Raw genomic sequence first — 15961 nt, forward strand, 5'->3', positions numbered from 1 at the left:
ATTAAGTGGAATTTTTGCCCCAATACCCCATGGCCAGGGGAAGGCTAAGTGACACACAGGCTTTGCATAGCATCCATTTTGGGGCTTGTGTTTTACACTAGTCGCTACCGAGAGGGCCTGTAAACCAAAGAGAATATTACATTGTGAGGTTGTTGAGAAAACTGAGTTATCATCAAATCTTTGATTTATCACCAGTGTCACTAAGATGGCTGCCAAAGAGCATCTCCCATTGTGGGGTGCTATTTATATCAGCTATTCATCAGCTCCATCAAATGATTGGGAGATACAGCACGCAAGAGGATGAGAGTGTGAGACATGCGGTGACTGCCAGCCCACCGTCTTATCCTTCAGCATCGTGAATCGCTGCAGAAGACCCCAGTGTCCAAGTGCAAATAAATACAGTCGCGTTGATAAGACTTGATTTATGACAGCTGAGATATTGATTACAGATATAACACAAGTGGCAAATACACTTCAATCTGTATGAGCGTTGTGTGTGTGTGGATGGATAATATGATCGATCATGGTGTCTAATAAACATGCTCTTGGGTTATCAGAGTACATTACATTAGGTTGTGTGGAGAAAGAAAGGAAAAAAGGAAATACGTGAAGCTTTGTTTACACCTGGTATTAAGAGGAATGGAATGATCTTCTTTTTTGTAATACCTAGACCTATTTATCTGACCCTATGAAAAGATACAGTAAAAACTCAGTGATATTTATGAATTAGTTCATGATATTTGTAATAAAATATTTAAAATATATATGTGTTTTAGTGAATTCAAGGGTAAGGAAAATGTTTATTCACTGATTACACATTAAATTGAAACTATTTTTGAAAATGGTGTAAGTCATATGCTTTTAAACTATATGAAACCAACATGGATACAAAAACAGTACATTTTGAAGGCCTTGGCACATGATTTAAAGTTCCACTTATCATTTAAAGCCCTTGTCTAGATGCATCGTTGATTGACGGGTCAGTGTTCTGGTTTACTGTTGTCTGGGATGTATTTGAACCCTTTTTACACATGAATTTAGCACTGACCATTTGTGATTGGATCGCCTGAGACTGATTTTAATAGAAAGTCTAAACGGGGTGTAAGGGAATGTGATAGAGGAGGCAGAGCAGTCATATGGACTCTTTGATCTCTAAAGCTGCTTTAATCTAATATGTAGTTACAGCAATACAGTGGGGATTGGAGCCACACTTTGCTCTCCTACAACCAATTATCATCAAGGTGTTACAACATCTTCACTTTTAGCTGTGCAAAGCACTCTCACACTGATTTCACACCCAGAGATTGGCTTCCAGGAGCCTGTATACTGTAGCATGTGGTTGTTGTTGGCCCTGGTTTAGGTGGTAATCATAGACATGGTGTTTATGTGGTTTTAAGCATAAATTAGAAGTTTCATGTTGTCAGTATCTTATGGGTTCTGTGTATTTTTTTGCTTGTCACAGGTACAACCCGCACCCCTCGTGACGGAGAGGTGCCAGGAGTAGATTATAATTATTTGACAGTGGACGAGTTTCTGAAGCTTGAACAGAGTGGGACACTGCTGGAGATTGGATCTTATGAAGGTAAACATTTATATGTTACTATGTTACTTGTCATAGTTTTAAAAAAAGTAAAATGTTATATGTGTACACAGTGTTTTGAGGTTTTTTTTCCCATGCAGAACAAAAATAAATACATGCAGTAGTTACTATTATCCATTGCATAACTTGGGATTTTGTATCTCATACTAAATGTTATAAAGGTTTAGTTGTGATAAACTAAGGCAGTGCTCTTACATCAATGACAGCTCACAGTAGCTGTGGATTGCAGGATGGCACATTTGGCCCATAAGGTGAAAATCTGACCTTTTGTACATAGTTACATGTTCAAAACTACTTATTTGATTAGTGACCCAGAAATAGTGCAGAAACTCAGTATTTATCTATTTGATTTCATAATTTTTGTTTAACATTTTTATATAATACATTTTTAATCCCATATTTTCAGATTATCGGTGTCATAAAAATTTACTTATTTAATGGGTGACCTAGAAATAGTGGATACGCTTAATAATTCTTATTTATTTAACATTGTAATTTTTGTTAATAATGTATAATAATATATAAATAATAATGTACAGTGCACAGGAGATGACATGGTCAGTTCACTTAGTTTTGTCATGGCCACAACATATCACGACAAAACTAAGTGAACTGACCATGTCATCTCCTGGGCTCCGTAGTTTTGTCAAAATGAATCTTTTAATTAATATTAAGGTTTACCACTCGGCTTGGTGCGGCTTAATTCTAAAGTATTGCGCTAATTTAATAATGTGGAGGGCTTTTCTTTCAGACAGACAGCTCTGTCCATTGTGTACACTCATTACCCTTAAACAATGCTGCCTGATTGTCCAGACAACACTGATAATGGTATCTCCCTTGCATAAACTTCATGAAGACAAGCAGTCATTTTCATAATAGAGCATTTTCAAAACCCCACATCATCATGTCTTGCATTTCCTTTAACCCTCCTGATCTGAATGCTGGTAATATCCTCTTGTTGCCTAGGTAACTATTATGGAACACCCAAGCCGCCCAGCCAGCCCCCTAGTGGGAAAGTGATTACTGGCGATGCTCTGCAAGACAGCCTTCCTGGTTCCCAGCAGTCAACCCCACGCCGCACTAAGTCCTACAATGAGATGCAAAATGCTGGAATAGTGCCTACAGAGACTGAGGATGATGATGAGGTTCCTGAAATGAACAGTAGCTTCACAGGTCAGCAGCGAGCCGATTTGTTTGAGTTTCTGTCTGGCACATGGGAGAAGGGAGGAGGGATGCCTCTGTTGCTTTCCTCTTCCTTCACCATTGTGATTCAGGGAGGAAGGGGGAAAGAGCGCCATCTGGCTCTGGTAGAGGGTTTTGTTTGTGTTCGAAAACACCAAGATGGACTCTTCTCATCTTTATTTATTGATCCAACAGTTATGCGCTGCCAACTTTTACACTCTGTATCAGAGTATTGAGAGGGTTGCGTTTTGTGGTGTTGTTAGAAGACATCTGTCTATGAAATAGATAGCCGCATGATGTCTTTGTAATCTAATAAAAGTGAGCAGCACTAATTACAGGTTTCAACAGTTTTGTGATGTGGTTTTATTGCTCGAATCAAAGATCAGTGCAAATGTCCACATTGCATTATATTACGAATTCAAATATATTCCGTTTGGTCCTGGACAACAATAAAGCACCACCTGTTCACCTGTTAATCAACCGTTGTGCTAAAAGAAGGGTTTGAGACTTCACCAAAGACATTTTCCTCATCTGAGTAGGTAGAAGGTGTACACATCTGAAGTTCAGTTAATACAGCTGCTCGAGCATTGAGCATTCTAAATGTCATGTTTGCTGTCTGATCAAAAACTAGGAGTACATTCGGAAGCAGTGTCTTTGTTCAGACATGTTTTTTAAAAACGTTTTTGTGCTTTATCAACATGAAGTAAGACACTGACAGTGAATTATGTATACGCTGTTGTTCAAAATCTTTTTTTTTAAGAAGTCTCTTATGTGCACTATATCTTTGATCAAAAATACATTAAAATAAGCTATTTTGTTAAATGTGTTTACAATTATATAAACTGTTTTTCAGTATAATTTTTTATATATTTTAAAATGTAATTTATTCTTGTGATTGCAAAGCTGAATTTTCAGCATCACTACTACAGTCTTTAGTGTCACATGATCCTTCAGAAATTATTCTAATATGGCGATTTGATGCCCGAGAAACATTTATTATTATTGTTTTCAATGTTGAATGTTTTTTTTTTGTGGAATCCGTGATGCATTTCTTTTCCAGGATTTTTTTTTATAAACAGAAAGTACTGAAGAACAGTATTTATTAGAAATAATATTATCATTTTTTTTTGTAAAGTTATAAATATCTTTACTGTCACTTTTGATCAATTTAATGCACCCTTGCTGAATAATAGTAAATACCAGTAGATGCCTGCTCCTGATTCTACAAGCTGGTCTTTGTAAGCATTATAACGAAGCATTATGCCGTTTTTCCAATCCATACTCCAGACTGTAGTTGTGTATTTTAATCAAGAGTATGTTTGGCTATATTATAATATTTTATATTGCATGTTATGTTCAATATCCAAGTTGATTTTTAGGGCCCTTGATTTAAAAAGGCAATAAGCTATGCTATTCATACAGGTTCACTCCTTTCATTTGGCAGAGTGGTTTGATTTAAAGCAGCTAATTCAGTCAGGCATGCCACATGTATTGAGGCATGCCCAATGTATTTGAGAGTCGATTTGTTTAGATTCCTCACCTCTTCAAGAAGGTTAAGTTTTAACGGTTTTCACTCTTATTGATTTGAGGGGATGTTGGTGATTCAATTTTTTTGGAGTGGGTGGGAAAGTGTCAAACAGCCTGGTGTCGGTTTGTGTATTTGTGTAAAGTAGAGGGTGAATAGTGTTTGGTCACTCCAGAGTTTACAGGAAGTGAGAGAGAGGTGGCCCGGTGCCACTCTCCAAACCATTAGCATTAGCAAGAGTACATTGCCATATTCATTTAGGATGCATTTCTCAACCAGATTCTCACGTTGAACTCAGAGGGTCTGCATTTGTGTACTAATCTTCTGTGTGCATGCAGGAGACTCGAGTGAACTGGACGACCACCCCCCTGTGCCTCCCTTTGCCCGTGACCACGTTCAACCATACGTGCTCAACAACACCTCGGCGTCAACCACGGAGAGCTCTCAGAATACACACACACACCCCGGCTATCCCACGGAAGAGGACCCTCTGGGGCCTCTGCCGGAAAACTGGGAAATGGCCTACACTGAGAACGGAGAGGTCTACTTTATAGAGTAAGAACTAACTGCTGGTCATATACTTTTATTGGACGGACATTTACAGTGGCCATGAAAAGCTTTTGGATTTGAAAAATACATGAATGTCTGCATAAATAATGCAAAAAAATCAACCCAAGTAGTGTTTTTATTTTTTTATATTTCATGCTTATGAAATATGCATGAAATATGTGAAGTCAGTTTTAAATAGATTAAAAACTAAAACGAATAAGGAAAAGGCAAAAATAAATAAGAACTAAATAAAAAATTATTTATTTTTTTTAAATTAGAATTAAAAAAATTAATTAATTAAAATTCAAGTTATTGCAGATATGGATATAATTGAAATGTAATGAAATTTAAAAATCATGAATTAGAATAGCTGTATTTTCATTAGAATAGCTGTTAATTATTAGTAGCATATATATATTCATATCTAAACTTATTAAATAAATCATTTATATTAATATTTTTTTTCAACATGTAGATAATTTCTTGTTGATGTTGATTTGTTTTGTGATTTCTCAAATGTTTGTCACATTCGGGCCTCCATACCAAAATGAAAGCAGAAGAAAAGTTCATTAGTTTGGAGATCACAGGTGGTTTGATCTTTTGCATCTAATGCAATGAAATACATACATGTTAAACTGCGACCTCATGCGACCCAAAATTGGTCGAATACTTCTTGTAAGCGCAATCTGTCTACTATTTTTATGTATAGACACAGACTGCACTATAAATAGCTGAGGATACAGTAGTTTTGTGTTTCTTATTTTAAGTTCTATTGCTACTGGCAGTTTTTCAGATCTCAAGACAGGAAGTATCAAACATTGTGGTATCTTTAGTATATGTTTTCCTGCCTGCTGGGATGCAGAAAAGAGACCACAGGATGTTGTTCTGCTGGCATCTTCTAGAACAATGCCTCACTGTCTGTGTTCTGCATCTACTCTTAGCCACAACACAAAGACAACATCCTGGATAGACCCCCGATGCCTGGACAAACCTCAGAAACCCCTGGAGGAATGTGAAGATGATGGTATGATATGTGTTTTTGTCATTTTTTGATTACATGCGTTGTGCATACATAAGCTTTTAGTGTTGCAAATCTAAAATGTGAAATAATATCTGTGTCACGATAGCAAATACAGTTTCAAACAGTTTCTGTAAATAACAGAAACTGAACTCAATAACTCAAGCCCTCCAGTCATCCATTGTGATCTCATGAGTGCCAGTAGATGGCGCTCTCGAGCTGTCACAGCTATAACAGCCACTCTCACCTTGTGACAAATAGACTAAGGCAGTTGCTATAATGCTACAAGGAGGGTCTGGATTATATTGAATCTTCTCACACAAAAACAAATAACTCCACTGAACCTCTGTAACCAGGTGTCCTATGCAGTGGAACCTGGAATGATTTCCAGAGCAGTTTTGTGATCATTTTGCAATTAATAAATGCCACAATTTTTGCATTTTATCATTAGAAAATAATCATTTAAACTGTGTATATAATATGGTGGCATAATTATAATATATAATATTTTTTTTTTTTTTTTTTTTTTTAAGTAACCCTCTCTGCCTCTCTGACAACCTTCCTCTCTTTTTCTCGCCCCACTTTGTGCACACCCCTTTTACTCCCTCTTGAGAAGAAGGGGTACATACAGAGGAACTGGACAATGATCTAGGTAGGCCACTATTACACAAGGGAAACACCCTTAGACACACAACCAGCATGTTTTTTGGAGTAGATCAATCCTACTGTGCTGCTTTAGAACCAGTTGTTTTCTCTCAAAACCTGAAACTGACTGTGGAAACTGACCTCACAATTGATCCCAGATGAGTGCAAATTGTAAAGTCTAACCAGAGTACACCTGATGCACCGCCGTGTTTCAGTACTGCTGTCATCTAGTTCTTTGGTTTTCATTTTGGAATGACCGTATAACACATTTCATTACTTTCAAATAAGGTTCAGTTATGTTGTCATTGCACTGCATGATATAAAATATTCATTGTTACTATTTCAACCGCTAAAGCATTTGCAGTGTTTAACTCAGGACTCTCGCAGGTGGGAGTTGTTCCGTTTTCATTATGCATGCAAATAGCTCAAGAGATCCGAAAGTATTATGTAGAGCTAACGGTGACAGTCAAATCAGTGTTTGTTGCTTTATTCAGTTTCACCATCATCAGAGCCCACTGTATTAGCACATAGAGCTCACTCTGCTGTAAGTGAAGGGCTGATTCATCATTAGGAATGGATTATGTGATGCAGGCAGTGGCCCTGAGAAGCCCTGTGTTTGTGTCTGGGCTGATTGGAAAAGCACGGTCAATAGCTATTGATTTGAGAAATCAGAGCTATTAAATTGATGCCATGACTGCAGGATGTGGGCAGTAGGTATAAGAGCATCCGGTCGCTCAGTAGAGACCTGTTCCTGTAGGGAGGTAAAATGGGATGCAAACAGATTAATGGCCAATTTGTCAGTCACACAGTCGCAGTAATGATGTGGGGGAAGGACAAGGACGTACTTTGTAGCAGTTGCTTTTGGTGGGCAGTTATGCTCTCTTCTTCATTCTCTTCAACTGACAATATAAATATATATATATATATATATATATATATATACACATACACACACACACACACACACACACACACACACACACACACACACATATATATATATATATATATATATATATATATATATATATATATATATATATATATATATATATATATATAATGGATAATTTATATTGTATTATATATTTTATTATTTATTATATAGTTGGTGAATTTCTAATTTTTCATTAAACTATTTTGAAAGGCAACTACAAAAAAGATTAACATTAAGGTTCTATTAGATAACTAGATTAGTTAACATAACTCATTTAAAATACTTCTAAAACATTAAATAATCTTAGTTGATGTTAATTGCAGCATTTACTAATGCATTATTAAAATGCATAAAAGATAAAGTTATCTGTTATTATTTTTATTTAATAGACCAAACATGGAACTAATATTTATTTTTATTACTTGACATTACATGAGATCAATAATCAAATGTATTGCTCATTGTTAGTTAATGTTAGTTAAAGCATTAACTAATATTAAGTAATAGGACCTTATTTTAAAGTGTTAGCAGTTAATAATTGCCAAAATAATAATGGTTTAAACAGGTTTCCCAAATACTCACTTTTGCCGCTATTGGTCAGACAAACATATAATCCCGCCCTCAGACTCATGCCATTGGTTGAGCCCGTATAGCTATGTGATCTGCTGCTAACAGTTCAATAGGTGTGTTACCTTTCTGAGTTTGCGAGATTCATTTTGTAGTGTGTGATTCCCAGATGATTCTGACTTAAATGCTGGATGACTAATACTTTGTATAATGTATATAGTACTGTATGTATCATCTGGGATGCAACTAATGTTTTGAAAGCTCCACAGCATTACAGTGTTTACACTTTTGGGTAAATCAACCTACAAAATGCTTAGCTATAGGCATTCCCCCCAAATTACACACTTCACCTTTATCAAGCATAGCAAAGATTTTGTGACAGATTGTCTTTTACCCATTTGTGCAAATCAGGGTTTCCGTGGGTCCATAAAATGTCTTAAATGATTTCAAGAGGTCTTCAATTTGTGGACGGAAAGACCAGAATTGCGGTACGGCTTAATGTAATGATTAAACTTCAAAAGTATATAATTTCAGTGAATAAAAATGACTGCTGCATGTTTCAACGTCAGATGCTGCGCTCTTCTCTGAACTGCCATTGCCTGGGAAACCGCTATATTTCTGCTGCTCCGAAAGCGGCACCTGCTCGCAGAGAATGAATTAGCATTTTTCAATAAGCCCTTCTGCTTTTTTTATTCAGATCAATGCAAAAATCTAACAATATTTTTATGCAGCAAACAAACAGTGTTTTAAATGTGAAGTGGTGGATCGACAAGAAGTTAATAGAAGCTCATATGATATTAATTTTATTTGTGCAGGTCCTAAAAAGTCTTAAATCTGATCTAAAACATCCTGCAGATACCAGTGGAAAAATTCCTGTAGTGTGAATTTCACCTGACAAAAACACTTGACTTGTTGATTAATTATGTTAAACTCTTGAAAGATCAGGAAGGGTGAAGATACACGAGAAAGAGACTGCTGAGAGAACCGTTCACAAGCAGATTGTTATTTGTAAGTAATTGGTGTTGGATGACATTTATAGATTCATTTGAACAGTGCGGGAGTCAGCCAAATTTGCTATTGCTGCTGCGGAGAGATTACAAGTTCTTGCTTTCACAAAAAAATTATAAATGTGGGCCGCTTTCATTGGCCAATTAGAAAAGTTTCTTTATGGGAGGTGTTGTGATGAATTTCCTGTGTGCTGCAGGCACAACATCTCTGTGGCATCTCCCAGGCATTAGGACATTTCTGCCTAAACAGGCATAGCTATGGTAAAAAAAAGCTATATTTTCATATGCACCTGAGCCTTTTCATGATTATTCTATTGTTCTAGAGAAGACATGTTGTGCATCTTTTCGTCTCAATTAATATGGAATTCCTTGGATATTGAAGCAGTGTCTACTTTGGGATGGAACTTGATAAAAGCCTTATTAAATGAGTTCTAATGAGTTGAAAATGTCTTCTGTTTTGCTCCTTTTCCAGAGCTGCCCACAGGCTGGGAGAAGATTGATGATCCAGTGTACGGGGTGTATTATGTTGAGTAAGTGACTCTTTAATATTACCTTCAAATCATCTTTAATATATGACCTCATCCTGAAACATCAAACTTCCATTTTTCAATTGGGCCTGTTCTGTTTTGGCTGTATACACCCTTTGTTACTGTTACCATTTTGAAATCTGGTTCTCTCTCTTTCCCTCCCCTTCAGAGGGACCCTTGGGTTTGTAGCGCATAAATATGAATGCATTCATATGTTTTGATGTTGTTTCAAAGCAGTGCCTCTGAGGCAGAAAGCCTTCCGTTTCTTTGTCATTGGAGATGTTTGCGTATATTTTGAGCAGTATTTGCCTCGTAAATTGCACCGACCATTTGGAAAGTGGCCTGGATCGCAGCTGGGTGTGATCTTTATTTTTTGGTAAATGTGGTGATGTGCTTTTATTTTTGCCTTTTGATCTTTGTTTATTGATCTTGTCCAGTCGGGCGGAGAGATTTTGCTTTTAAGAACATAAGATGAGAGAGAAAAGCAGACTTTTTTATCAGTTTAAATGAATTTTAAATTAATTCAGAGGCTTTCAGCCACAGTTTAAGCCACTGTTATTGCCTTTTCTCTGAATTAATTCACTTTATTTCTCGTCTGCTTACCTGCTGTCCTTCTGCTCAACCTTTACCTGCCATCTCATTCTATTTCCTGTTTCTCCCCCGGTTCTGTTATTGACTGTGTCCTCTGCTTACTCATCTTCATCACCTCTCTTTCTCCACCTTCTAGTCATATTAACAGGAAGACGCAGTATGAAAACCCAATTCTGGAGGCTAAAAGAAAGAAGCAACTGGAGCTGTCTCAGCCCGCTGAAGGTGAGCGGTATATCCAAGGTTCGTTTCAGGCCCAACATGCTGTTATTTCTTTTTTTTTCTTTTATGTTTGTGATCATCCATGTTTGCCATTTAAGAGTTTTGTTGCAGCTTTTGGTTTTGGAATGGTGGGATTATGGTTATTCTTTTCATGGCTTAAATTTGTTTTAATTATTTCATTTTGCTATATTCATTTCTGCTAAAACAGTGCTTTAGTTTAGTTTTTTTTATCAATCTAATTAATTCTTGAAAGAAAACAAAAAGTCTAAAATCAAGCATATACATGTTTTTATTTCAGTACATGACTTGATGCATTTAAATGTATACATGTAAATGTTTTAGGCCAGTTCTTCTTCTTTTTTTTTTTTCCGTAAATATATAAATAAGGATATTACTAGTTAATAACAAAGAGAAACCAGTATTGAAGTCTACATGAAATGCCATCTGCAACCCATTTTACGTCCATAATGTAATAGCCGTTAAAGTCAAAATGAAGTTTATTGAAATTTTTTAAAAGGATAGTTCACCCAATAATTCTGTCACCATATACTCACACTTGTGTTTTCCAAACCTGTATAACATCTGCGGAACACAAAAGAAGATATTTTGAGGGACGTTGGTAATCATACAGTTTTGAGTACATACTTATGTAGCATGTACAAAAGAAAAAGAAATAAAAAGAAAGAAACTGATTCTGAAAGCCATACGAGTTTGAAACTTTACCTTTAAGAAAATGAATGGGGTCGATTATGAGCTCATGTTGACTTTAAAGGTTACTCATTCTATAAATGGTCTAGAAAGTTGTACTGAAATGCAGGTTGTCATCCTGGGACATGTCCTTGATCTTGTTCCCAGCCAACTCAGCTGAATATTGCTTTCTTGATTACCTAATAACTTCTTCTCCCTCAATTTCAAGTATCTCATATTCTGCCACTGATTGTGATACAGTACAGAACTAGAGGAAGTAAGGACACCATAGGGGGCTCTAACTGCCCAAAGCTGGCAGCTGCACAGCCTCAGTATTAGTTTGATTAGACAGGAAATGCGACTGGCTTGAGAGACACACAAAAAAGGAAGTGCACCCCTTCACTCTTTCAGAATGGATAGAGGAGCATTCGTCAGGAGCACCGCTAGCGAGCTATGCTGCTAACCACCAAGAGACTTACAGAGAACCTGGCACCGCCCCTCCACTAGCATCCCAACTGGGGGCTAAACGTATGTGCTGCCTCCTTTTTTTGTTTGTAACACAAATACATACACACCCGTGTGTGGCGCATTCCTCTGTGGACATTCACTATTCACTCACTCCTGTTCACTTTTTCCAAATTTTCCTTCCCTCAGCTCTCTGTCTCTTGTGTCCCTGTGTTGTCTGAACACCCGACGATAAGCTGCTTATTTAAAGATTTAGCAAACACTCTTTTTTTTGTGTGGAAGATATTGCATTTGCATTTGCATGTGGGCACTCGTTCAATTTCTCTGGTGCTCTCTATAATGTCAGATACAAAAGATGCATTATGGTCAAAGTCAAGGATGTGTTGAATTAATGAAGAGAAATGCTGTCGTTTCACAAGATTGTATCTGTAATGATTTGACGCATGTAAATCCAGCCAAGGCTGATGCTCTAAAGAAAGAAACTTTACCTTGGACCTTAAATTTATACACACACGCACACATGTGGGATTATATACAATGGGTTTATAAGAGTCCATATTGAAAGTCTGGGATTCAAAAAAGTCCAATTTAAACCATTAAAAATATCTGTGCATTATTTCTGTTCTAAAACATTCTGACATTAATTGTGTTTTCACTCAAATTTTGTATGATCACAGTATAATTTGTTTATGAACTATTTGTATTAAATTAGAAAATAGAAATAAACACATTTCCACTAGTGGTCTCAGGTTTGGTACCCAATTGTATATTATATATATATATATATATATATATATATATATATATATATATATATATATATATATATATATATATATATATATGTATGTATATATATATATATATATATATATATATATATATGTATGTATATGTACAGTACAGACCAAAAGTTTGGACACACCTTCTCATTCAAAGAGTTTTCTTTATTTTCATGACTATGAAAATTGTAGAGTCACACTGAAGGCATCAAGGGCTGTTTGACCAAGAAGGAGAGAGATGGGGTGCTGCGCCAGATGACCTGGCCTCCACAGTCACCGGACCTGAACCCAATCGAGATGGTTTAGGGGTGAGCTGGACCGCAGACTGAAGGCAAAAGGGCCAACAAGTGCTAAGCATCTCTCGGGGAACTCCTTCAAGACTGTTGGAAGAACATTTCAGGTGACTACCTCTTGAAGCTCATCAAGAGAATGCCAAGAGTGTGCAAAGCAGTAATCAAAGCAAAAGGTGGCTACTTTGAAGAACCTAGAATATGACATATTTTCAGTTGTTTCACACTTTTTTGTTATGTATATAATTCCATATATAATTCCACATGTGTTAATTCATAGTTTTGATGCCTTCAGTGTGACTCTACAATTTTCATAGTCATGAAAATAAAGAAAACTCTTTGAATGACAAGGTGTGTCCAAACTTTTGGTCTGTACTGTATATTTCATGTCTTTCATGTCCAGTCATTTGCATTCGTGGTACAGTGTGTCTTTCTCTGCAGCTTTCTCTGATCCTGCTGTCATGACAGACCATGATGAACAGATCATAAATCATCTGTCTAGCCAATCACATTCTTCTTCTGTGCCCACTCCTCTATTCTTTCCTCTCATTCTAACTTACTAACAGCACTTTTGTTCTGATCTAGGACTGATTGCCAGCTGATGCATCTACTGTACTAACATTCATTTGGCCATTTTGCTGTAAAACCATAATGCACAACACCTTTATTTCACAGAATTATTCTCACAATAACGCAATGGTAATTTCCTTTTTGACAGAAATTCTTAAAAAAAAAGAAAGAAAAGGAAGGAAGGTTTGTCTTTGATATTGACATGACAGATTAAAGTTTTAAATGTTTTAAGCTTATTTAGATTATTTTAGTTTGTTTACTGTAAATTCCATAAAGTGTTAAGATGGATTGATGGATAGAGAGAGAAAGAGAGAGGGACAGACTGCCAAATTGATAGATTTAAGTTTTGTGGTACAGACAGATTGATAGTCAGTTAGTAGACAGACAGAAAGACAGACAGACAGTTTACAGACAGACAACCAGGCAGACCTAAACAAAATATGCTCCTTTTGTCAAGCCAAATTAATTACAGTGGTTGGTAAAGTTAACTTTGTTGCACGGCTTCTTCTTGAATCTCTTGGAGAAAAAAAAAGTTTTTTTTAAGATTTGCTGTGCTGTAATACACAGAGGTATCCGTAATCATCTCATACAGAGGGGCCAACAGATTTACTTTCACATGTTCCCATAGCTCACAAATAGCGCAACACTTTTCTTACTGCAGGAGGGAAGCCATTTTTCACAAGGAACCCTGCAGAACTGAAGGGGACATTCATTAACACCAAGCTGAAGAAGAGTAGGCGTGGGTTTGGCTTCACCGTAGTAGGAGGAGACGAACCAGATGAGTTCCTGCAGATTAAGAGTCTGGTGCTTGATGGACCAGCTGCCCTGGATGGAAAGATGGAAACAGGTACAACTGAAAACTGTGGTCACATAACACATCTTTGAGCTGTAGCCTTTGTTCTTGGGCCAACATATGCTTTGTTTCCACAGGTGACGTCATCGTGAGTGTGAACGACACTTGCGTGTTGGGTTACACACATGCCCAGGTTGTGAAGATCTTCCAGTCCATCCCTATCGGCTCTATGGTCGACCTTGAACTTTGCCGTGGATACCCCTTACCCTTTGACCCTGATGACCCCAACACCAGCCTGGTGACTTCTGTGGCTATTCTGGACAAGGAGCCCATCATCGTCAATGGAAAAGAAAGCTATGACTCTCCATCCAGCCACGGGAGTGAACCTACAGGTGGTGGCGGGAGTTTGAACGGCTCCAGTGACCCACCTCGCCCCCACAGCCCTTCAGCAGAGGTGGCTTCTAATGGCTCTCATGGTTATCCAAGTGATGTGGTGACATTGGCATCTTCGATTGCCACCCAGCCTGAGCTCATTACTGTCCACATGGAGAAGGGTGACAAAGGATTTGGCTTCACAATAGCAGACAGCCCATCTGGGGGAGGCCAGAGAGTGAAGCAGATAGTGGATTACCCACGATGCAGAGGTCTGAGGGAGGGAGACATCATTATGGAGGTTAACAAGAGGAACGTGCAGAGCCTGACACACAATCAGGTGGTCGATATGCTCAGCAAGTGCCCTAAGGGCAGTGAGGTGACCATGCTGGTGCAAAGAGGTAAGCTCACAAGGAAATTATGCTTTAAAAGTGGAGAAAAAGCGAGAAAAGAGCATGAGCATTCATTTATGGCATCATTAGACTACACTGATATTAAAATTCTGACCGATACCATTAAGCAGTAATTACTTTTATATTATGGCTGATAGCCAATAAATAGTCGATATTAACATTCAATACTATTTTGTCTAAAAATACACATAAAAAAAAGAGAAAAACTATCTGGTACTAATACACTACTGTTCACAAGTTTGGGATCGAGAAGATTTTGTCAAATGTTTCTTATGCTCATCAAGGCATTATATATATATATTAAATGCTGTTCTTTTGAACTCTATTCATCAAAAAAGTATTGTTTTATTGATCATATATATATATATATATATATATATATATAGTAACATTATAAATGTATTTACTGTCACATTTGATCAATGCCTCTTTGCTAAATAAAAGTATTACAAACTTACAAGTTTTAAAAAAAGAAATCCTACTGACCCAAGACTTTTGAACATAAGTGTATCAAGCAAACTTTTACATTTTGTTATCCAAACAGTATCCCATTTAGGATTTTCCCACTTCTAGACATCACATAAAATTGTTGTGGCTGCTGTTTTTGGTTTAAGTGGGTGCTTTTTCCCTCTTTTTGATGACATATTTCTGCTTTTATAAATCAAGTAAGCTTCCTTTCTCACTTTTTGTCCTTGAGGAATGCCAAAATCAACTGTCTGTTAACCCCATCTGAGACTGCCACACAGATTTGTCTCTTTGTTTTGAATTTTGGGAGTGGGGGGGGGGGGGGGTGGGGGGGGTTGAGATGAAAATGTAAAGGTTACCTGCTATTGGTGGAAAACCTCTGCCTTACAGACAGCAAAAGAGAGTGTTGGAAAACAAGAGAGACAAACCATAGGAACAGAGAGACTTTTGTGTGTAAAATGAGAGAATATTTTGACTACCAGCATCTGACTGTTAAAGAAAGAAGTTACTTCTCATAGAAAGTTGCAGTTTGTAAGAAATAATCCAAGAGTTTTGCGCACACAAATCCCCAGGTCTTTCAGGACTGGCTATAAAATCCGGTTTTGTCTGTTCTCAGAGCATTCAGTCATAGCCTGGCACTCGGTTATTAATTTGATGAATTGAAAGCACTTTTATCTGTCTTGTGTAAGAGCTTTTAACAGGGCCAGGAAATTGCTGCATGCCAGTTGCAAGGCCAGAGCCTGTTTTATTAAAACAT

At 37.1% G+C, this 15961-nt stretch overlaps 1 protein-coding gene across 7 annotated transcripts in view; it reads left to right on the forward strand.

Moving 5' to 3' along the window:
- Positions 1–15961, forward strand: part of LOC132119427 (membrane-associated guanylate kinase, WW and PDZ domain-containing protein 1-like) — a 134441-nt gene that overhangs the window by 88779 nt on the left and 29701 nt on the right. For 4 of the 7 annotated variants that reach the window (XM_059529376.1, XM_059529371.1, XM_059529373.1 and 1 more), the window contains exons 3-12: positions 1463–1582; positions 2567–2773; positions 4646–4862; positions 5798–5880; positions 6491–6526; positions 9503–9560; positions 10285–10388; positions 11466–11582; positions 13823–14008; positions 14092–14727. In XM_059529376.1, the coding sequence (XP_059385359.1) occupies positions 1463–1582; positions 2567–2773; positions 4646–4862; positions 5798–5880; positions 6491–6526; positions 9503–9560; positions 10285–10388; positions 11466–11582; positions 13823–14008; positions 14092–14727 (1764 nt within the window). The remainder of the gene's footprint in view (positions 1–1462; positions 1583–2566; positions 2774–4645; positions 4863–5797; positions 5881–6490; positions 6527–9502; positions 9561–10284; positions 10389–11465; positions 11583–13822; positions 14009–14091; positions 14728–15961) is intronic. The other 3 variants (XM_059529374.1, XM_059529377.1, XM_059529375.1) reach the window with 3 other exon arrangements.

Source organism: Carassius carassius, chromosome 38 (genome assembly GCF_963082965.1).
Source record: "Carassius carassius chromosome 38, fCarCar2.1, whole genome shotgun sequence".
NCBI lineage: Eukaryota > Metazoa > Chordata > Actinopteri > Cypriniformes > Cyprinidae > Carassius > Carassius carassius.